This window comes from Athene noctua, chromosome 2 (genome assembly GCF_965140245.1).
Source record: "Athene noctua chromosome 2, bAthNoc1.hap1.1, whole genome shotgun sequence".
Taxonomy (NCBI): Eukaryota; Metazoa; Chordata; class Aves; order Strigiformes; family Strigidae; genus Athene; species Athene noctua.
Window position 1 is genome coordinate 54492804 of NC_134038.1, and position 23493 is coordinate 54516296.

Consider the following 23493-nt stretch of genomic DNA (forward strand, 5'->3'; position numbering starts at 1 on the left):
TTTTCAAACCCATGTAATTTGGTTTTCTTAGCCGTTATTATGCCTCTTCTGCATGCTGTTAAGGAAGTTTCAATTGCCATCTTCCACTTACTAAGCCTATTCCTAGCACTCATGAATATTGAATTAATCAGACCAATAAAGATGACAAGCATTTCATTCTATCAATGTGCATGTGTTAAGAATCATTGAAGTACTCAAAAAAAGGGAAATCTTAGCTTAAAGAACAATATATGTTTAATAAGCCTTACGAGTTTTCAGAAAGGCAGATAGGAAGGTTGCTTCTATTTAGGACAAACTTAATATGCTCAGTATCTGCTGCAACACTTGCTTTACCATGTAGTATTTCAGCAGTCAGGTTCCACTATAAATTAATATAATTTAGCTGCCTTATCTCCATATTTTTTTACATGAAGAGCAATAACAGCCAAGACAAAGACCCTGTCTGAGATAGAATATTACTTCCTCAATCCTAAGTGCCCACACCTTGCATCAAACCTGAACAAATAGTGTGAAGAATCGCAATCTTCCTTCACATAAAAAAGTTCGGAATGTCTTCTAAAACAGTATGAATCCTCATAGAGTAATTCAATAGACAACACTCTTCAAGCACCGCTCCAGTTTATAATTTTCATTCATCAAAAGGTGCCCTGACCACTAACATCAATCTGTTTCACATCCTGTTTTATGAAGAGGATGCGTGTCCTACACAAAACACATCTTGATTCCAGATACATTTTCTCCTCCTGCTCTACGTATAAAAATCCAGCCAACCATGAAGCAGGCCACGTGGATAAAATGATTTCAGCCAAGGGCCTTGCAAGTTTGCCACCCCCAAACACATTCTGCAGAAAGGAAACCAAACAGCAACTGCTGCATCTATTAGCTGAAGGAAACTGAACTGAACGTCATATAGCAGGACTCTTGGCCAGGACCTCAAACTAGAACTGCTCCAGTGACACTCATGGATGATATTCTCTCTGTGGCAGAGGTCAGACATTCATTCTTATCTTTCTCAATACCCTCGAAGCTTTCAGTGCAGTTGGCTATAATGAGAGATGGCTCCTTGCCCAAGTAAGTAGGACAGGATGACTGTTAACATGAATACTAATCCTTGACAGGACACTTTCAATGACTATCTATGGAGAAATGTTCTTTCACTTCTAGATACCTTATTTGGGGTGAAACAGTTCTGTTCCTAATCACTTCACCACCTGCATAGAGTGACTAGTTGGCATCAAATGCCAATATTGTTAAATAAGATGTCATTTTACCTTTCTTTCACCACACATGACCACAAGCCCACTATCAAGCAGCCAGCAGGAAACTGGCTTGTGTATGGAGAACATGCAGCTGAATCTGTATCCTTGGAAAAACACAGATGTGGTGGGGAGAGCATTTTGAGAAACAGCCCTTACGCTGTTTCTGTTGGCTGACTGTAACTGGATAATCTCTGGTGCTTTGCTCATGTTGTGCTCTCACAGGCAGCAGCTGTAAGTAATGCAGTTAAGCTACCATTTCCAGCTGGCTATTAGCTTCTGTCATATTTTTTAGTGGACAGTGGACAGACTTGACTGCAACTTCCACATTGTGCTTTTTTTTTTTTTTTTTTTTTTTTAAATTACAACAATGAAATATACCTGCAAAAGAAGCTTTCATTTGATTCTAAGGAAACTTTCCCAGTTTCAGAACATCATAGTGTGTCTTAGTGATTCCAAACTTTCACCTCTGCTCTACCGTAGTATCCCACTGGATATCAAATTAAGGTCATGGTCTTGACTCTCATCTGCTAGGGACTGAATTGCTAGAGAACAGGAAATCTCAAAGACTGGGAGATTGGCTGGAGTTATGTCAGTAAAGCAAAAGTAAACACAACTTATTTGCATAAAAGACTCTTAGAGACAATTCAAAGACTGTCTCTGGAAGCCATGGACCATCAGAACTGTCACAGTGCCTTATCTGACTGCCTTGGCACATTGCCTTTGGTGAGAGAAATACATAGCTATCAGAAGTCGAGGCAAGACAGTCCCGTGCAGAGGCTCAGGGTGAGAGGATGAAAGGACAAACAATACACAACAGATTCATGTTCTTGTTGCTTGATTCACTAGTGACAGGAGGTCAGCTGTGCAACAAGCACAGCACAAGAGCATTTGTAAGGCAGAACAGAAACTGTGGCCAGCTGCCCCCAGCTCAAACCACTCTTCTGGCACTGTCATATTTCCCCACTCAAGATCTGTACTACAAATTCCATTCTAGAAACAAAAAGCCCAATACCTGGATCTAGGGGAAATATTCTTTGTTACTTTGCACCTTCGACTAAGGAAAACATCACTGCTCAGTGTTTTTTTCCACACCTACTTAGCATGTCTCCACAATAAAAGTTAATGATTTCAAACTCAGATGAAGACTGAAATGATCCTCTTTGCTGGACTTGATTTGTCTTGAAGATTTTTACTTTATTTATTTTTTACTGTGAAAATACTGAAAATAGTAAGATTAGAACACTTCAGATATTTAAGACTACAGAAAGAAGTCAGATCCAGGACTGAGTCAAATCTTACCTATGAAGGAACTGCAATAGATACCAAATGCCAGCTATATTTGCAGCCATAATTTTCATAAACATTTCTGACATAACAGTGTGTGTAATGTACTGTCACACAAATATGTTGCTAAATTGTATATAACTTGTGCTAGCAACACAAAATAGTGATCCAGCTGCCAAAATTATGTTCATTAATGGATCCGCTATTAGCAAGTAGGGATGTTAACAGAATGAACCAACAGTAATTCAAGTTAATCTAGAAAAAATAAGATCAGTACCCGTATATTCAATATAAAAAGTTACAGAATGGTGATGAAAGTAAAGGATAGAAAATTATTACCTAAGGAACATGGGCAGATAAAATTGCAGCTAAATGTGAAGCACTGATATTGCTGTAGAACAGCTCTCTCAAGTGCTCAGGTGACCCCCATTACTGCATTACTCAGACACCAAAGGTCAGTCTAGGTATTAATTAAATGAATGAGAACACAGCAGTTGTTAAGGTGAAATATGTGGCAAGATTATACTCATCACCTCAGCTGACAATTTCTGGTTTTTTTTAAGGTAAAGTAAAGGACTGCAAAGATGAGGAGGACAGCTATACTGAAATACTCTCCTACATCTTTGACTGAATATAGCAAAGACATCTTGGGTAGGTTTGCAGGTAGGCTAAATAACTAAGATGTAGAATCAGTGGAATTATTTGTTATTAATGTGTTTTTTGTAAATAAGCTATTCTGTGCTTTATTTATATTTTCCAAGTGCCCACAAATTCCATAACTTTATTCATTATTCATATTACCCATCTCACAATTTTAAAACTGATATAAATTAGCTTTCTGTGAATTATGTTTTTTCAGTTTTAATGTTTTAGACACTAGGATATTTTAAAATTCATGAACACTTAAGAATTTCCAAACATTTTCATGATTATTCCATTACCTGGAAGATGGCCTAGAATACATTATGACATTTGACATTTTATTTTACAGTTGTTCAAATTGTTTCACTAGCTTCACTGAGAAGTATGTTTCAAATGAGTTCAGTAAGAAAATTTCAAACTTACACCTCATATACTTTGTAGTTCTGACTGGAAAATTGAAGGGGAAATAATATATGCTTCATTCACTTTCAATTTCTAATGAATAAGAGCAAAAAAGGCAGGTCTTCAGGAATATGAAAAATGGAAGATAGAATCATAGCATGGTTTGGGTTGAAAGGGACCTGTAAAGATCACCTAGTTCCAAGCCCCTGCCATGGGCAGGGACACCTTCCACCAGACCAGGCTGCTCAAAGCCCCGTCCAACCTGGCCTTGAACACTGCCAGGGAGGGGGCAGCCACAGCTTCTCTGGGCAACCTGTTCCAGTGCCTCACCACCCTCGCAGGAAAGAATTTCTTCCTGATATCTAATCTGAATCTACTCTCTTTCAGTTTAAAACTATTATCCCTTATCCTATCAGTGCAGAGTCCCTCCCCATCTTTCCTGTAGCCCCCATTAAGTACTGGAAGGCCGCTATAAGTTCTCTCCAGAGCCGCCTTTTCTTCAGGCTGAACAACCACAACTCTCTCAGACTGTCCTCACAGAAGAGGTGCTGCAGCTCCCTGAACACCTTTGTGGCCCTCCTGTGGACCCACTCAAGCAGGTCCATGGATATTAAAATACAATTTACATATATACACAAGAACATACTGGAAGATTAATTTGAATATGGTAGTTGTGAGAGAAATGCAAACACCACAAATGAGGAAACAGTACAGAATAACTGAAAATGCAGATAGACTTGCACACATAAGAGATCTAACATAAACTGCTGTGTCATAAGGACAATCACTCTGTAATTTAATATATCACGTTAACAAATTGTATGACAGATACTGTTCCTTATTAGTATCCTGACATAGGATGCTGCCCTCTATTTGGCCATCCATGGACACAAGCAACAGAAAGAAGCTAGGATTGAGCAGTATCTCCTAAGAAACTCTGGAAGTGCCTTGTCCTGAGACTGGAAAACAAGTAACTTCTTTACCTATGGGTTTCTTAACGCTACAGATTATATAATAATTCACATTACAGACAACCTTCACACAGGAAACTGAATACAAGTATGAACTACAGCCCTTCACGACCCACAAATTCTTATTACAACCAGAAACTTCGTTTATATTTTTTTATATTATTTCTCACAATCTCTCACCAAAGGACAAGCTATGCAAATGTGAAACTTGGATGACTGCACTGTCGTCTCCGCCTACTGCACTTCAGTTTTCAGAAGTAAAATTTCCATCTTCAGCCCCAACTGACTTCAGTCTCATCAGATGGGATCAAAAGAAAACATATGACTGACCCACATAAGAAGAAAAGAGGAATAATATGAAAAATGTCATCCTTTGTATTTTTCTCCATCTCTTAACGAGTGGACCAAGGACAATGGGAACAATAATTACAGGGAACATTGAATGGCAAAACTATAATCAGAGACAAACTCTGCAGTGTATTTGATACCTTATTAGCTTCAACAATCATGAATTCATAGAAAACAAGAGTGTCAAAAATATCTACCCATGTATTTAGACCCTATTGTTTGCAGAAAAAGACTGGTGCTTACATTTTGTCTTCGATAGTTTTGCTTAATTTTAATTTTTCCACAGAAGAAGCTACCAGAGAAGTAGAGGCTGTCCACTCCTTCATAGATTATTCTCTCAAGGGAGGGAAACCATTTTGAAGAAGAATTTTTGAGAAAGCATGAACAGTTCTTTCTCACCCTCCTTCAAATTAGTCCAGTTGTAAACCTGGATCAAATAAAGGCGTTTTTCTGAAGAAGTTGCTCAGAAAAAGGATCTTAACTTTCTACTAGCCAGTTCCTCATTCTTGAAATGAGAAACAGAAAGGAGAGAAAAATACAATTCCATTCCCAAAATGCAGGTGAAAACAAAAGGTTTACGTGACAGTCTTTAGACTAGTCTGGGAGCTAATATCTCTTTCTGAAGATGCAGAGTGTTGAGTCAAGCCTCCCCTAGGCCTCCAAGGATGGACACTGTGCCTCAGTACCCGGGCTGGAAGCAGACCCCGCGGGGGTAAAGAAAAACTGTACAATGCAGGAGGACTCTGCACTTGATCCAAATTCCAAATTACGAGAAATAAGCCCATCTGTAATACGAACTACTGCCAACTTCTTCCACAGAACAGTTATGTGGAAAATATCACACCAAGTGAGATAATAATTTGTTATTTCCATGTCTTTACACTGAGAATTCATCCAGATACTTTTGTGATAAAAGCCCTTACAAGTAAATGTGAAGTCATCTGTGATCTCTGATATACTCAGATCTATCAGGATAAAGAAAATTATCCTCAGTACTCTGAACTGAAAAAAAAGTCACTCCTTCATTGCATTCAGATACTATCACAAGAAGAGTTTGCATGAACAAAATAGTTGCCTCTTTCAAGGATCAGAGAGTTTACGTCCTGGACCATAAACAACAGCTTAAATTACAAGTGAGTTCATAAAAGCATCTATTTAACATTTAATGAGTTAAATAAAGCAACAAAAAAGCATCATAATAATAAAATAAAATTATCAGAGTTGTGAAGTATTGTAATGAATTTGCAGCTTTCTTCTCATTTAGTGCATTTCTAATTGTTCTAACAGGACACCAGCCTTTTGATACAATGATGAGAAGGTCACCAGGAAAACAACATATATACAGAATACCTCTGCAGCCCACTGAAGGAGAAATACTCTGCTGCTGTTAATATATATTTATATTGCAGGACAGCCAAAAGGCCTCAATTAGGTTCTGTGCCCCATTGTGCTGGGCACTGTGGAGACACAAAAGGCAACAAAGTCGAAGCCCCAAAGGGCTTGTAGGGTAAAAAGATAAGTGATGTAGTGAAGAGAAAGGCAATGGGATGCATTCAAAATAGGCTGACTTTTTAATACGTATATCCATTTGTCATCCTTTCAAGCTGCCAAGAGAGAAGAATAATCCTGACCTGATTCCTCAAATCTACCCTACTCTGAATATTATTACCAATGTTAATCAAAGCCTGGTTAAGAATTTTCTTTTTTTAAAAGCAATTCCAAACCACTTACATTTCCCTGGCTTTTACAAACAAGCATATAATTAGAAAAAATTAAATAAAATTAAATGAAAACCAATATAAAACTACTACTGAGGATGGGAAACACAGTGAGAATTTAGTTATTCTAAGTGAGAATTTAGTTATTCTAATTCCTGCCCTTGATAATTGTTGGACATATTTTCATACAGACACAGATAATGTCCTCTAATTCCACTTCAAGAGTCTATTCCTGTCAGTTAAACATTATCTAAAAGTCCCTATGGAGGTGTTCATTTAAAGCTGATGCTGGCACAGTTTTTCGCTCTTTTCTAGCCATCTGGTCACATACTGAATTGTCAGCTATTTTATCTAAACCCGAGAGGAAGATTGAAGGAGTAAACAAAAACATCAACAAAAGAAATCTCAGGGTCCAAAGTAACCGTAACAATCAAACCTAAAGTTATGATTTCTTCTCACTCACAAAAATCAGACAAAAGAGACTTAATACAAAAAAAACCCTCACAAGATTGCAACCTGAGGCTATTTTGAAACCCCTCTCCCTCCCGAGTCCATACACACAGCTGTAAACACACACTGAACATTCATATAGTCCTCTCTCCCCCGACCCCACTCTCCTAACAATTAATAGAAAACACACATTTCTTTACATTTAAAACTTAGAATCTCAGAGGCTGGCATTCAAAATTATTCTGCATGCCATTCAATAAAACCTTTTAAGATCAATTTTTAAATGCGGATGCTTCAGTCCTACGCTTTCTCTGCGTACTGACTTTAAACAACAGAATGTGGAAGCTGACTGTCTCATTAAAGCACCCATATGAGAAAACTCGCTACAGTTTCTGTACAAATAGACAAGAGTCCCACTACATTAAAATGAAACCAAATCATCTTAGCAAACCTCTTTTTTCCTCATGGTCTTCTCTCTTCTCTGCGCAACGTTGTTCCATCTTACACACACACTTAGATGTGCCATAAGTGCTTCGTTTAAAGTGCATAAAAGCTATCCACAGCTCTCCTAAGAATGAAACAGTTTTAATATTTTCTGATCCATGTTCCTGCCACAAACATTCACTGGCAGTATGATAGCTCCAAGAGCAGACATCTGATTCTTGACATTTAAAGATACAATACTGGTGAAAAATAGTGACGCTGTATTAACTGCAAACAGCTTGTGAGGGAGTAGGTGATGTACTCCTAAAATGTATAATCAGAACAAGCAATAATTCCAACCTTTTGATTTTTTATTCTTGACTCAAAGCCATGAGAAAGAGGAATAGCCAGATAAACAAATCTGGACATGATACAATAATTACTTTATGAGAATTTATATTCTGTGGCAAAAGGAAAGTAGGTTGTTTTCCTGCTGGAGAAAGTATTAAGGTACCCCAAAGTTTCTCAGATGGATCTCAAAAGCTTTCATAATAAAATAAGCAGTAAATGAAGGCAAATCTTGAAATTACAGAAATCAAAGAATTTGTATCCTGGTAACATTCGGTTAATTGACATTGTAATGCTAAGTGCAAGCACTACGACATCAAATTCCTTATACCCCTACTGTGATTGCCTTATAAATTCAAAAAGTACACAGAAAGGTCTTATTTTTCTCACATGAAAAAATTAAGCCTGTTCCAACATGAACTGTTTCTTTGAAATACTGAATGCTGGCAAAAAAAAAGAAAAAAGAAAAAGCAGCTTTATTTTTAATTTCAGCAGCATTACCCCTTGTTTGGTGATCAGTGACCTCTTGGGAAAGTTGAAATATCAGAGCAAACCTCCATCCCCCACAAACACCTGAGACAAGGCAGAGTACAGTTAACAGCAATCAGTTCTCCACACTGTACCTGGAGGTACTGACATGACCGTTCCTGTTGACACGTCTCTGCCTTCACCACTGTCTGGTCCATGTTAACTGATGCTTTCTGGTAAACTTCACGGGCTCTGCTCACAGTTAAGGTAGAGGACCAAGAACTTTTCTTCATTAACTGGGAGTCCAAATTCACGGGCAGATTTGCACAGGTAGAGCATTTGACATCATTATTGCTTCTGGATGACTTCACAGTATGTTCGCTAATAGTGTTATAGGCTTCCATAAAGTATTGGGAAGAAGAACGATCAGGGCATCTTCCCATGGTCATGACCCCACTGGGACCATGATAAATGCAAACATCATTGTCCAAGTTGTCATCTGAACTCCACCATCCTGATGCATTGGATCTGGGCTTACCTTCTGATCGCCTTTCTTTACTCTTGCTGCGCTTCCCATACCTCATCGTCTGCGACTCCTCCGGGCTCGCTTTACCCCCGTTGACGCTCCCCTTGGATGGTCCCTCCAGTGAATGGGACTTGGTAAAGAGCTTTTGGACAGAATGAACCAGATGTCGGATCCTCCCTGGGCTGTCACTGCGGTGCTCCATGGCAGTCCGCTTGTACTGCAGAGTGTGGTAACCATCCCTATTCAGAGGCAGCTGCCGCTCAAACTGGTCCAAAAGGTTGGCAGGAATGCGGTTGGTCTTGTTGGCAGTTCCGTGGGGAACCAGAGCACACTCATCCTTGAGTTCATGGTGGGAACTGTAATGTCTCCGGGGAAATGTGCTGCTGGCAATTTGATCGCTGTAGGGCACCATGCACTCTGCCTGAAAAGAGTTCCTTTGAGTGTAGTAAGGGTGGTCTGCAGGATGGGGGTCCACCGGGTTTAACAAATATGGCTTCCTGTCTGGGTGGTGTGGCAGACTGTCACACGGAGGGTCACAGGCAACCCCATGATGATGACTACGGCTGCTAGATAATCCCTTCATCGTTGATGTAAAGCAAGTCCCAAAGTCATCTAATACGTATGGCTATGCAATGGGCAGATCTCAGAGAAAGGCCTAAAAGAATGAAATACAACAGAAGCCATAAGATATTCAAGCTAAGAGAAAAATCAGCATGTGCACATTTAGTATTCATTGCTTCTTATTGTAAAAATAATTGGAATAAACATTCTCTCTTTTTATTGCTTAATCTTTCCATGTCCAACACAGTGATAGGGGATACCTAAATAATACACAAGAAAAATTATCTAATTCCACCAGCTGGAAAACAGAAGCAAGGAAAGTTTTCTGATATGAAAGTCACTATTGTTCATGACTCCACAGCAAGATAAGTATCACCACCTATACTCTAAAACCTCAGTCCTGAAAACATTCACAGACAGGGGCCTCCCAGGAGGCCTTGATTGCTCACCTGCATGTTTTCAGGGCCAAATAAATGCATTAAAAAAGATCATGTCCTTAATGGAGCACTTCCTGGTTACTTTGGGCCAATACAAAGTGTGGTGCAATTAATGGGAAACTTTTCTCTATCTTCAGTGCACATCTGTTCATGATTCAAGTGCATCTATCTGTCAAAATGAAGCCAAACCAACTGTTTAATAACCTATATATTTGGGGCTGGTGTATTTACTATCTACTCGCTCCTATTCACAAAAAAAAAAATCTTATTCTGATAATGCATGGCTTGGTTTAATTTTCCATAAATTTTCAAAGTACTAAGCAGCGTTTAAATATCCCTGACTACTCCTTCTACTGTTAGGGGACCTGGTATAGCCAAAAGTTGCACATTTCTACAACAGCATAAGGGATTTCAACACTTAACACTTGATTGCAGTTATTTGGCCATGAAGTGACTCACGATGCTATAGACTATTGATTACAACAAGTTGAAAATGCAAATCTTCATCGCAAGTGATATAATAACCACTCTGTTTGAGGTCAGATGTCCTCATTTCAGATCTCACCACTAGGAAAAGTCTGGATGCAACTGTTACTGCTATCTCTGAGCTACTAATGTGTAAATTACAGGGTTTCAGACATCGCAAAACATTCTCATGGTGCCATCTCAGCTCCTGATGGGTAGAGGACTCCTTAGAGGGTGCCCTTTTATACCACACACAACCAAAATGGGAGTCACTGAGCTACTTTATTCTTTTATGGCATGTCTAGTCACATACTACTTTTGTTAAATGTCACCCTTGAGATCTTTCTTGAAGTATGGATAGACATGCATAGCAAACAGTTTTCCACTATGTTCCTCCAGTGTTCTCTCAGGTAAAGTTCATGTTCTAACAGTTTGTAGACATTGTACCTACTGGCAGATTGGCAATAATGAAGTTTTCTAAAACAGCATTAAGTTAATGTAAGTCTGGAAAAGCATGCTCTGCATTTCATCAGAATATATTTTATATTTTCTTCTGAATCTGCAGTGAGCTGAAGAGGAGTTTTTTTTCAGTATGCTTCAAAGCTAGTGTGGATGTCCTGTATTTCATTCCCCCTCACTGGATCCCTGAAATGCAGAAAATGTTCAGAGAGGAGACCCTGAATTCCAAAAAAAGAGTTTTCAAAATACCACAAAAAGCACCTGAAATATTCCAAATAGATGATCTCGTTGGCTTACCTGAAGAGGAGAATGGCCAAAGGCAATTTTAAAACCACAAGAACAATATATTCAGAGAGCTGGACTTGTCAATTAGACTGTAGTGACAATTCTTAGCACTTCTAAAGAGCATTTTACATTCCTACTGACTCCTTTAAAAATGTGATTTATTAGACTGTATAACAGAGAAACATCCAAAGGGATGTAGCAGTAGATGCATTTCTTGAAAATGTGACTTGACCAAGAATAATCCATCAAGAAGAATACCAGTAAAGGATATAATGACCAAATAGAAATACTCCAGTCTTTGGTATCTATGAATGTCTTTCACACTTGAAGGCTTGTGAAAACAAGGCTTCAGCCAGTTAATTTTTATTTAAATCCATTTAAAATCATGCAACAGTCCTCAAGATGATCGATAAATTGTCTTAGGGCTAACAATAGACTAGTGTGCTATTTAAGATAAAAATAGTAAAACCTTCCCCCAAAGATATGAGAAAGATGCAGAGAAGTACAGTAAGTGGGACATGCCCAGAACCAGTGATTTATTTTCTTTTTTTCATTACCTGGATGGCTATGAATTTTTCATTTCTGTGTACCGTGGAAAAAGAGTATATGTAGACAAAGAACTGAAAGGACCTATAATTTACAGAATAGTAAAGTCATGACAGGCAATGGGGGATGTCATGGAATTATTAAGAATAGGTAGTTGTATTACACTGATGGAGCTGGATGGCTGGGATGAGGAAACACTTGATCTGATTTATAGGCTGGGACAGAATAGTGTGGAACATCTTGAAGATCAAGATGAGCTTAAAAGATATAAGTATGGTTTGACTGATGAGAGCAGCAGTGTTACCAGCTGTGTTTTGGATGGACTGGCAATATGGATGCTAAGGAGGATGTGCAAGAACTCTTAAAAAGTGAAAAAGCTTATGAAAAGTGACATTTGTCTGTAGAGAAAGAAAGGGACAGGCTTTCCATAAATTGTGGAGGAAGATTGGCTAAGCACTGCTATATGAGCTTGGATGGCAAGTAGGATGGTGAAAATTTTTAGGAGAAAAGATAACATTTAGTTCTACACCCATTTTGAGTCTGAGCTGTCAGTGAATCTTCCATGAGGAAGTACTGGAGAAAAAAGCAGAAAATAGATAGGATGATCTGCCCAAGAGGAATCAGATGAACAGATACAGATAACAACAGGGAAAATATGATTGTAAAAGCAAAAGATCATAGAGTTGCAAAAAAGGGAGGATAAAGCTTTGCAGGGCAACTGGTATAAAAGAGGGAGAAAAAAGAAGTAGCCAAGACCAGAGTGATATAGAAAAATGAACCAAAACCAAAAGGGAGCAAGCAACCTGTGTAACAAGAAGCAGTGATGGTAAAGGCTCCAAAACCTGTGTGATATTGAAATTCAGAGTAAAAATTGTTTATTCCCAACTCTTAGACTGGTGTATGCATTATGAGATATTTTTTCTTCTGCTGCAACAGCATTGAAAACATTTAGATTATCACGTGCCAACTGGCTTAAAAAGACAAGAGTATTAATTAGGATATAGCTTCATTTTACCTTAACTACATTACTGCTGCTACGGTATTGAAAATGAAATGAATCAGAAAAAAAACCAAGAATGTACCATAGTACCTACCTTCCAGGAAGGGAAGAATATGTATAATATACTCTGTACTGAGGAAAGGAGTGGTGCTTTTCCTAAATATTTATTGGATAATTATGCACAGAAAACTCCCCAGCACAATTCCTAAATCACTCTCACACCTCAATCCTCCTTTAATATGTTAATATATGTCTAGAAAAAAAGCATCTGATTCCATCAGTATTTTTCAAAAAATATGCATAATTTTCCATAATTGTGTTGGTTGAACCTATCAATCAATGTTTAGTGCAATTAACAGCTGGAGACAGGGCTATCTGATCATGTCATGAATAGCTGAGGGGAAACCAATTAAGATTTTTATTGTATTGTTAATTTTTGGCCAGCTAGGAACATTTAATTACACATGAAATAAGGCAAGATAATTGATGAACATACTGCCTATTAATAAACAGTGGAAATAACAATTCTATGGTCACTAGACCAAAACCTCTTGATGGCATAGGAATAAATGTGATGTTAAATAGATACAGCATTGTAAGCCTGAAGAATGCTTATTATTTTCAACATTCATATTACATTTGCTTTTTTTTTTCTTGAAGATGCTGTGGGTAAGAAGGATATGAATATATTAATCCTTGCTGCTAACATGGTGTCCCTAACGCACAACAATTTGTTCTAATAACTTAGTGGCTAGAAAAATTTGTAAAGAATTCTTATATAATTAAAGTGAAAATGCATGCAAAATAACAAAACCTGAATGCATAAGTTACTTTTACAAATTTTACTTAACTATATTGTCTACTCATGTGTTCCAAATTGTTGTTACTCATGATGTAACAGTTCAAGATTCAGAGCAAGGCAAACCGCCATATGCATAATGTAAAGTGTAAGGCCAATAACTGCTAAGACAACTGACAGAATGGCAGTGATATCTATGTCAAGGTGTGCAACTTAATTATAAAAACATGGAAGTAAGATGAATATGAGAAGCAAACATGCTCTTGCAATTTGTATTAGCAATATACAGAAGGAAGGCAATGCAACTACGTCATGTGTGGTTACCAACAGACTCCCTAACAGCCAACCCTAACCCTAATGCCACAGACACACCCTAAATAAGTGTCAGCAGGGCCACAGCACCTTAAATTTAATATCCTTGTCTGTTCAGAAACTAAGGAGTGAGAGATACCATTCAGTGAGTGAGATGATGCTTCTGAATCCTCAGTTCTGTGCCAGGTCCAGAAGCTGAGGGTTGGTACACAGATGGAAAGCAATGTAAACATATAATGTCATGTATGTACAGCTCTGAGTCAGGAAGGCATTTAATCACGAGCACAAATTGAAACACACATTTGGACCATATTGGTACTTACACCTCAGATCACAGCAGTCTTTTCAAAGAAATGCTGTGCTACTGTTTGAAGTGAGAGGATGTAAATTACGCTTTTTAGCAGTACTATTTGTAGTTGTGCTTCCATTTTATGCCCCATGGTAAACAAAGAGATCACCAACATCAGTGACTCGCAGCTTTTGCTTATTTATCTACTCACACGCTATAGGATGTTCCCAGGGAAATTCCTTTCCCTGGTTCTCAGACTTTTACAAACATGTGGAAGGTGTGTTTACACTGAGTATCAAACTTTCACATGCTCCTCATGTAGCACATTGCTTTATCCCAAAGGTCTTGATATTTTGCAGCCATTCCTTGTGGCCTTTCTGTTATGTTACATCACATTAATGAAAATCTAGACATCAATAAAAGGATACATATTCTAAAATGCATCTATCTTTGAAGATATTCAGAAGAAAATGAGGCCTCACATTATCTTCCCAATCCATTTTGGCATGTAATATGAAAGATACTATGCCTTCAGTAAAACTCTCAAGAGAATGTCTGGCTTTTGCTTCCATGTCAGCAATCACACCAGGCAAGCAATACTTACAATATAATTTAATCTTCATCAGCCATAAAGAGAAATGTTTTGCCCAGTAACTTAAACTCATTCCAAGTCCATTGGCAGATCAATAAGTGGGAATAACTGGGGAAAAAATGCAGCTGATCTGTGAGGAGTCCCTTGTGAATGGTATGCATACAGAAAAAACAAGAGAGGCATCCCACCAATGATGTAATAAAAACGGATGGTTTTTTTTTTTTCTGTCTGCATCCAACAATCTTTAGTTTGTATATACTTGTGGTGATAAGCTTCACATTCACATCTGATGACTGTTTTCATCCACGTGCTTTTGGTGAGCAACTGTGGTGGTCAGTACCAGGGTAGTATGTGCCTTGAAGGTTTGGTTTTGGATTTATTTTCTTCATTTCTGTGGGTAATAGCAAGTGGATTCTTCAATAAGAGTGTCACTAAAACTGTAGTCACTAAAGGAACCTAACACATAATTAATCTCTGAGTCATATCTAAATGCTTTACAAGGTCTGCAAGAATTCTAGCGGTAATATGTCAGCAAAATTTTGACACAGAGTTTGATTTTTTTCAATCCTGTTAGGAGTGTGACTGGCAATAGGCAGGATAGCATGCAAAGACCTTGGCTCTACAAATAGAAATACTGAACTGTGATCATCTGCCCTTCCACTTTCCTCATTTGCACACACAATTAACAGTCAACTTTTAAAAAAATTCTGATCTGCTCCAGTGAGTAATAATATACTGTGTAATTAGATTCCTCATGCATTTTCTGTGGTATAGGACACAGAGTCTCTCTGACTTGGTAAGGTACAGCACATTGGTTGGAGAGCCTGTTGTGAATTCCACTGCAAATTCAGAAGTGCCAATCAGCATTTTCTTCTCCCAGAAAGAAAACGACCAGGAGATCATGTCTGTATAATGTGCATATAATATGAATTAAATTATCTGTAATATCTATTATGTAATATCTATTAAATTGAATAATTTGATAAATGTCATATAGGCAGTATTGAAGCATATACCTCATATACAAGTTTAGATGTTGCATTTTATCCTTCTTAGTCCATAGGATGATGAACTTTATGACCTTTTTTTTTTTTTTTGGCAGTACTTACAATGAGTTTCCAGAATGCTGTTTGGGCTGGGGGAACAGCAAAAGAGGATGCAAAGGAAGATATTCCAAATTTGGAATGAAGTTAACACATATTTAACTGGGTTGCTCTCTTTTGGGTACCCTACTCTTAGACCTGTTTGTGTCTCTAGAGATCTTTTATTTTCTTTCCTCACAGAAGCTTTCTTAAAATTAAAGGATTACAGTCATTAATTTATAGGAATTACAGATAATCATTGTAATTTAGATTGCTTATATTATCACAGGATCACAAAAGGAGGCAAGTGTGAGGGACAGGCCGCACTTCCTACAGCACTGACATCTCATAAAAATAGAGAGGCTATCACAGTGCATAAAACATACAGCATTAAATGATTAATACACATATGGAGGTTTCAGGTACGTATATAGACTGCTGCAAGTCAGTCAGTTATGAATGTGAAAGGCTTATTTTTCTAGTAGGAATGAGATGATCAGCACATAAAACCTACATTAAATGTGTACAATGTACTTTTCCTGTGAAAGTCAAGTAAATTCATGCTGTGCAGTGTGGTCACATAATGAAAATGGACATCCTTGTAAAAAAGAAACACTTGATTCTGATTGCAAGGACACTAATGTGACCAAGCAAAGGAGCCACTACAGCATCTAGTGACTCTTTGACAGTGATCCAAGGGAAGATGCTAATCTAAGTCAAATCTTGCACCAACATTACACAATTCTCAGCTGCAGGGCTCACTAGCTCATTTTCTACCAGTTCTTTAAGTGCTCTGCAATTCTATAGCATGGCACTTTTGTGACAGGAATCACAGTTAACTTATTGCCTCAGCTACAGGTTTTCATGGTATCAAGAGCTTTTCTACACATATCTTGAGATTACAATATTCACTGTCAAACCGAGAAACTGCCTGTTCTTAGTCCTATGCGCTACAGTCCACTCAAGGCACACCACACCAGGGTAAACATACTTTTATTTTTATGGTGGCAATGACAGTGTGATTATGGGACTTTGTTGGTCTTGACAAGCAATTCTCATGACTCAAACTGGGTCTAAGCTTTTTATTGCTTACTATTTAGAAACTGAGCTAACCATTATGTTAAATACTTATTTTTCCACAAAAAAAAAAAAATCACCCAACCCATTTTAATTTAATGAAACATAGTTTTATGAGACTCTTTCTACAACTCCAGTCTTATTCACAGACCTTGACCTCATTTAGCAGAAATAGAGATTGATTTCCTTGAAAAATGTTCTTCCAAGTACACTGTGATCTTTTAAGTCCAAGCAAAAGGGAATGCTACAAAAAACATATAAGCATCACTCTATGCTTGCAGATGGTCTCCCATCTTGGCTTTCAATTGGTAGCTCTGTTTGAATGGTGTCACCCCTGAAAATCTGTTGTCAGCCCCAGAAACTAATGAAAATGAAGAAAGAAATTTACAAGTGTCTTAATGGAGAAACTTCATGGAAACCTTACAGGAGCTCTGTGAAGACCAAGGGTATGAGTTGTGAAAACATTACTTTTAAGAGAATGACACTAGAGGGCTTATTGATCTTCACAGCTGGACAGCACATATGCTACCCTCACTAGCCCACGAGAAAGAAAAAAAAACCCACAAAGCCTCAGTGGAAATGTCCCATATTGTAACCACTACTATGATCACCCTGCCTGGTCATGGATATGTTCCAGGTCCTGTGTGCCCAAGACAGGTTTCTCCAGTGGGAAAAGAGATAACGCAGGAATGTTCAGCTCATATCCATGGTCAAGGGACTTCTACATGTGAGAAACTTACTCTTGGAAGAAACAAAAGGCATCTCTGAAGGTATGAGATAAAAGAGCTCAGTCAGCAAGGCAGAAAGTTAATTGGGTTGGAAGAAAACAGTCATGCTTAGATCAAAACTTAAACTTACTCATTTTAACCTGTTCCTTCCGGTTCAATCCAAAAGTAGAAAACAGCAAAGGTAAACTTGGTTTGGCACTGAATATGAAACACCTGATTAAAAGGCAGAGAATAACAGGAATACTGTAACTGTTACCTAAACCAAGGCTGTAACATTGAACTTCCTGAGTTTAACATCTTTTTTTTTTTAAAAAAACCAAACAATTAAAACAGAACCAAACCCTCATATATACTGTGGTATATAAATGCAGTTAAAGAACTTCACCTTATCTTTGATGGCTATAGTAACTGAGTGATATTTGTTGTCACACAGTAGATGGAATGGAAATAATTTCTGTTTTTATAGCAATGCTATGAAATTGAGTTAGATTTGGTGGAAGTCTTAAGATACTTGCTCAAATCAACTTGTCTCATTTCACCTCTACTGGCATAAAAATAATAAGAAACATAAAAACCTTTTCAGAGGAAAGTATCGACTACAAATATTTTTCATGCAGCTCTAGTTACGAAGAAATTGAAGTGACAACCATTTTGAAAGTGGACTATTTTTCATAGAATTCTGTGAAAAATGTTTGTGAGCTATGGCAAACTGGGAAATAAATCCTAATTTATGAAGAATGTCTGAAAAAAATACTGATACTTTCAAAAAGTGATTTAAGTTTATCAAGTACCTCATAGAGCACAATGTGACAGAAAAAGGAAGTGCAGAAGGGCAAGTCTGTGGGCAAAACGCTCTTCCCCAGTAATGGCACAGGGTAGTGGCTGCATCCCCTCTAGGATCTCAACTTCTGCTCTGAGGCTTCATTCAATTTCACCTAAACCACAGAAGCACTAGCTGCATTTAACCTATAAATTTACAACAACAATAGTTGAAAAGTTTTTACAAAAAACTCATAACAGTAACTTTGCGTTTATTTGAATTGAAAAACATAAAAATTTTAAAAAAGTGTATCTAGATTTTTCTGCTATTACTTATGCACATGTAATTTGTTTTGACTGTGCTCATGCCTCTTTTTTTTTTTTCCGCTGTGCATTTTTCAGTATGTAGATTCAATGGTCTGCACATAAAAGTACATTTAAAGATTAAAAGTACTTTTGCAAAGCTTATTTAAAACTCTGGTCATGTATGCTGAGGTATGCAGACAAATGGCATATGACAAGAATCTGATTGTAGGAATTATGCTTATCCAATTAAGAATCAGAAAATAATTCTATTATTTATATATACAGAACACTTCTAATGAACCCCTGTAAACACGATAAAAATTCATAGAAATAAATTTTTCAGAAGAGTGAACATGCCTTAAACATTTGAAAGCCATAAACAAATGTCTTTCAGAATAGCCTGTAAATCAGGAAGAGGCACAAAAACCTGAAAAAAATATTTGATGAAACTATTCATTATGAATAGTTGTCTGATGTTAACTGAAAAGTAAAAATGAATAAACATGCTGATAGCTTGAATTGCACAGGTCAGCTTTGTAACGTCACAGAATTTAACTGTGATTTGTACTTGACTGACTGATTGATATTTACTTCCAGAGTTTGTGACTGATCTTTTATCAATTTGGTAATGTCACACAGGATTCATTCTGAGGCTTTGACACTGGGAGGAATATGGTGGTGGTACCCTCAGGTTAGGTGCCACCTAAAATGCTTGTGCATGTACTTCATGTACATGCTTGTAAGAAACTCAATCTGAAGATGATTTCTTCTTCACGGTATGCACTCTGTACAGAAGCTGACCACAAATCACTATGCTGAGCTATACAAAATAGTAAAATAACATCTTACTGTTGAAGGATGCCTTACTTCATCAGCACATGAGGCCTTTACACACTGTACATTTCACTCTTGAGGGAATACCAAAGCACCAGACTGTTATTTTATACTAGACTTGACAGAATGTCACACATTGCTGACACTAAACACGATACCAAAGAGTAGAATTTAAAGTTCTCTTTATATAGAGTCAAGAAGTCAAAATCAAATAAAATATAAATATAGTAAAGAATATTTTTATTTCACTTGAAGTTCACTGTATTAAGGGCTATGAAGTGAAACAGGAAAATCAAAGTGAGGAAGGGAAGATAAAGGAGTAAATGAAAAGAAGGAGAGGGAAGTGAGTTTAATTCTCTTTTTTGTGTGTTACTATTTCTAGCAGTGCCCCAATTGATATAACTTCATAGGTCTCAGCGGAATTTCTCCTGAGACCAGCATGAATATCATGAAAGCGAATGGAACGAACTTAATCTCTGCTTTTAATACTTGCTAGTTCAAAATAATAATAAAGAATAAGTATTTTCCATAATATTTTGTAGGTACAGGTTCAAAACCATTAATAATACACTTTAGAAGAGAATGGTATTAGTAACTCATCGTTTCATCATATAGAACGACCATAAATTAAAAACGCTTCAAGGAGCTCCTAAAACTTTTTTCACAATTAATGACGAATGATAAAGTGTATTTAGACTGGAATAATGTACACTTTAAGGTGAAATGCTTTATTTCTAGGTTCTACTGCAAAGCATCTTGTAATGAATATTTAAAAAAATCACTTAATAATGCATTTTAAATTATTTTAAATTAAATTAAACTCTAATATTCTGTAAAAACTGCCTGCAGAGTAATAAGTGTGTATTAAATATTTCCATAGCATTGAAAATACTTTAGGAAAATGGTTCTTTAAAAGAGAAACACCATAAGCAGACTACTATATTTATATATCAAACTGGTGATATATGCGGAACATCCTGATAATTCTTTGTTACTTCCTCCACCTAATTTAATTTAATTTCAGGGAGAATGGTGAGTGGATTCATACAATCAACATAAATTTGTGTACTAAAAAGCCATACTCCCTTAAACCTGAATGGAAAGTACACAGCCTTTTTGCTTTATTACATCTGAGCTATTCAACAGACATCTTTTCTTTCAAAACATGAGGTTCATCATATGTTAAATGTCAGCATTATTGTGTAAGCTCAGGAGAAGCCTCAGACACTACAGTTTGTCCTCGTACATAATATGAGGGTTATAAAACCCATACATAACTGCTGCTGTGGAGCTGCAATTTTTTGTTGACTTTGAGGACACCTTGTAGAAAGATAATCATTCCCATTTTAAAGATATGAAATAATAGAATCTGCCACATTTCCAGGCAAATTGTTCTGGTAATTAGCCACTGATATAAAGCTTCATCTAAATGCATCTGGTATCCACTTCCAGCTAATAGCTCGGGAGTTTTTTGAACAGACCTTTTCAGAAGACCTCATTGTGAGCCACGTTTCCTCATGCTGCTGTAACAGAGAACTATTTCATGCCCTTCTCTGCCACAAACTAAACTGACTGGATTTCTTCAATCACATTTGAAGGCAGATTTTCAGGCTTTTAGTAACTCCTGAAGCTGCCTCTTATCCTTTGACTTCTTTATAAAATACAGTTCTTATCGTATATGCAATAACGTTATGCTGTATCAGTAAATACAGATTTGTTTTTGTGAAGTCCTCTGTCTACGAAAAATTTGACTTAAATGGCCAGTAAACTTGTCATAACAGGGCTTGGGTCTTTCCTGGCTCTTTCCCATGAAGATCCTAGTTTGGACTGTAAACACAGTACAACACATAATATAAAATATACTTATTGACAGCTGTCTTCAGTTCACATAATAGATTTTTTTTTTGTTTGTTTAGATTTGAAGTGTTAATTTAAAGCAACAATTTCAAATTCTTGAATTCATGCTCACATGGAAAGACAGATTCACATTTTACCAATAGTTAGATAAATTAAAAGCATTTCTCTTGAAACCAGTCATATTAGCATGTATTTTCACAAACGTAACTCAGAATCATACCCAATGTTCAAGTAAACTAATTTTATTTTTCGTTCATGTTTTCAGTCATTACTGTTTGCCACTGTTAAATCTGTACTGCGTGGAGAAAACGAAACAAAATGACGTTAGTCCCATAAAAAAGTAGCCAATCTAAAATTTCATGTTTATCTTCTTTCTTGGGAAGTCCAAACTAAACCCAGACCTAGTGATCACTATTGACTCTGACAGTCAGTCTAACTCCTGCTGAAACAGCAATGCAGGTGAGCACTGGCAAAGAAACAGGACACATCACTGTTAGAAAACCTGCCCTACTGCAACTGTAATATCCAGTGAACTTTTAGACTGTACTATTTAAGGCAGTGCAGAGAAGATCCAAGAAAGGAGTTTTGGATAGCATGGGTAGTTGCTTTCAGAAATATATAATTTCTGTACTAATAATTTCCAGCACATAAATGAAGGACACTGGTTTCAGTAATTATCTCTTTTGCAATTACTTGAGCGTGAAAAATTTAAATATAAAGAAATATTTTTTTAAAAGGTAAATAAATTACTTTTTTTAGCTTACAGGTGACAGTTGCCTAAAGGATATTAGTAAATTAATTGTATTATTTTTATTCCAATTATAATATTTATGCATTGATAATCTATACATATTTAAAGAACTGCTAGCCAATGAGTATTTAGAGTTTAGTTCTGCAAGGGGTTATAAAATCCCTCATTATTATCAGAATTAGTGAAGTGAAGGTAAAATAGCTGCAGAACACAAGTGAAGGAAGACACTGGTTGAATCTTGTATAAGTGGCAGAGTTGTGGGCTCTGCAGCACTGTACAGCCACAGAGTTTGGCCAGTTGCATTTGGAAATCCTTTATTTCCACCCCAGAATGGCTGTATGGAATAAGGTGGAGTCCAGCAATATCAGGGTATATATTTCTTTTATCCAGCCTCTTCCTTCTATTTTATTTCAGGTTTAAGGACAAATGTGGTTAAGGTGAGATGAGAGGAAGGCCCACCATTTTATTTTACTGTCTTCCATAACAGGTTTTTGCAGAGCAGTGTGAAACAGAAGACAAAACAAAAAAGGTATAGTCCCCAAACTCACTGAAAATACACCAAATAAGAGCACGCAAGTAGATCTGGCAAATGCTGTTATTCTTTACATGAGTGAGTATGCAGAATGTTAAAAAGTTGATCCTAATATTTTTTTGTAAGGTAAGTACTTTACTGGCTGATGATAAAGCTGTGTTCAGAAGGGCATTATATACTTTTAAACAGTCACTCCTCTCTTTTCCTAAATGGAAAGAGACTGGCAGGTCAAGGCCATATGTAGAGAGAGTTCAGAATAAAACCCTGGAAACAGCATGAAGAGGTCTGTGATCTCTCCTACCCTAGGTGATAGGAAAAAACACCAAGCCTGCTAAGGCTCTTAACATTGGTTTAGTTCCATAAGACTGTGATTTAAAGGGAAGTTTTTATGGTCTTAATACAGCTGTTAAGAGTGTGATCTCAGACAATTACAGTGCATCTTTGAACTCTACGGGAGAGATGGTGGACAGCAATAAAAATGATCTGTTAAGCGTTACTTGCCAGGTTTCCTGTGGTAATAAGTTTTATACAATCTCCCTAAGCTGTGCACTCACGTCCATTCTTCCACCCACCACTTTAACTCCTGACTTTAAATTTAAACTGTCAGGGGTTGAAATGCAAGATTTGTATAACCTCTGAAAGTTGTAAAGAGGGGCAAATCCCACCTATTTCTTGACAGTGGGAAGACCATAAAAGGAGCCTGAATCTTCTTAGAGATGAAAGAATCTGTTATTTTTGGACCTGGGCCCCAGTGGTACAAGGCACCAGGGACACCACACAGAGGAAGAGCATGCCTTAGTGAAAGATATCCAAGATTCACAGTGTCAGAAATGGTGGCATCTGACAATCAAAGAAGAGCAAAAGGCACAGGGGGCATCATGCATCCTCCAAGATCTCACTTCTTTTTCCTTCAGAAAGCACTGGCCTCCCAAGTACACTGCTTGGGAGCCTGGGAAAGCTGAGGAGCCCATGGACTGATCCCT

General features: G+C 37.2%; 1 protein-coding gene across 3 annotated transcripts in view; it reads right to left on the reverse strand.

Moving 5' to 3' along the window:
- DLGAP1 (DLG associated protein 1) overlaps positions 1-23493 on the reverse strand; it is a 422469-nt gene that overhangs the window by 136151 nt on the left and 262825 nt on the right. For 2 of the 3 annotated variants that reach the window (XM_074899140.1, XM_074899141.1), the window contains exon 4: positions 8469-9494. In XM_074899140.1, the coding sequence (XP_074755241.1) occupies positions 8469-9422 (954 nt within the window). In that variant the 5' untranslated portion in view covers positions 9423-9494. Of the gene's footprint in view, positions 1-7525; positions 7643-8468; positions 9495-23493 lie in introns of those variants that run through there. The other variant, XM_074899142.1, reaches the window with a different exon arrangement.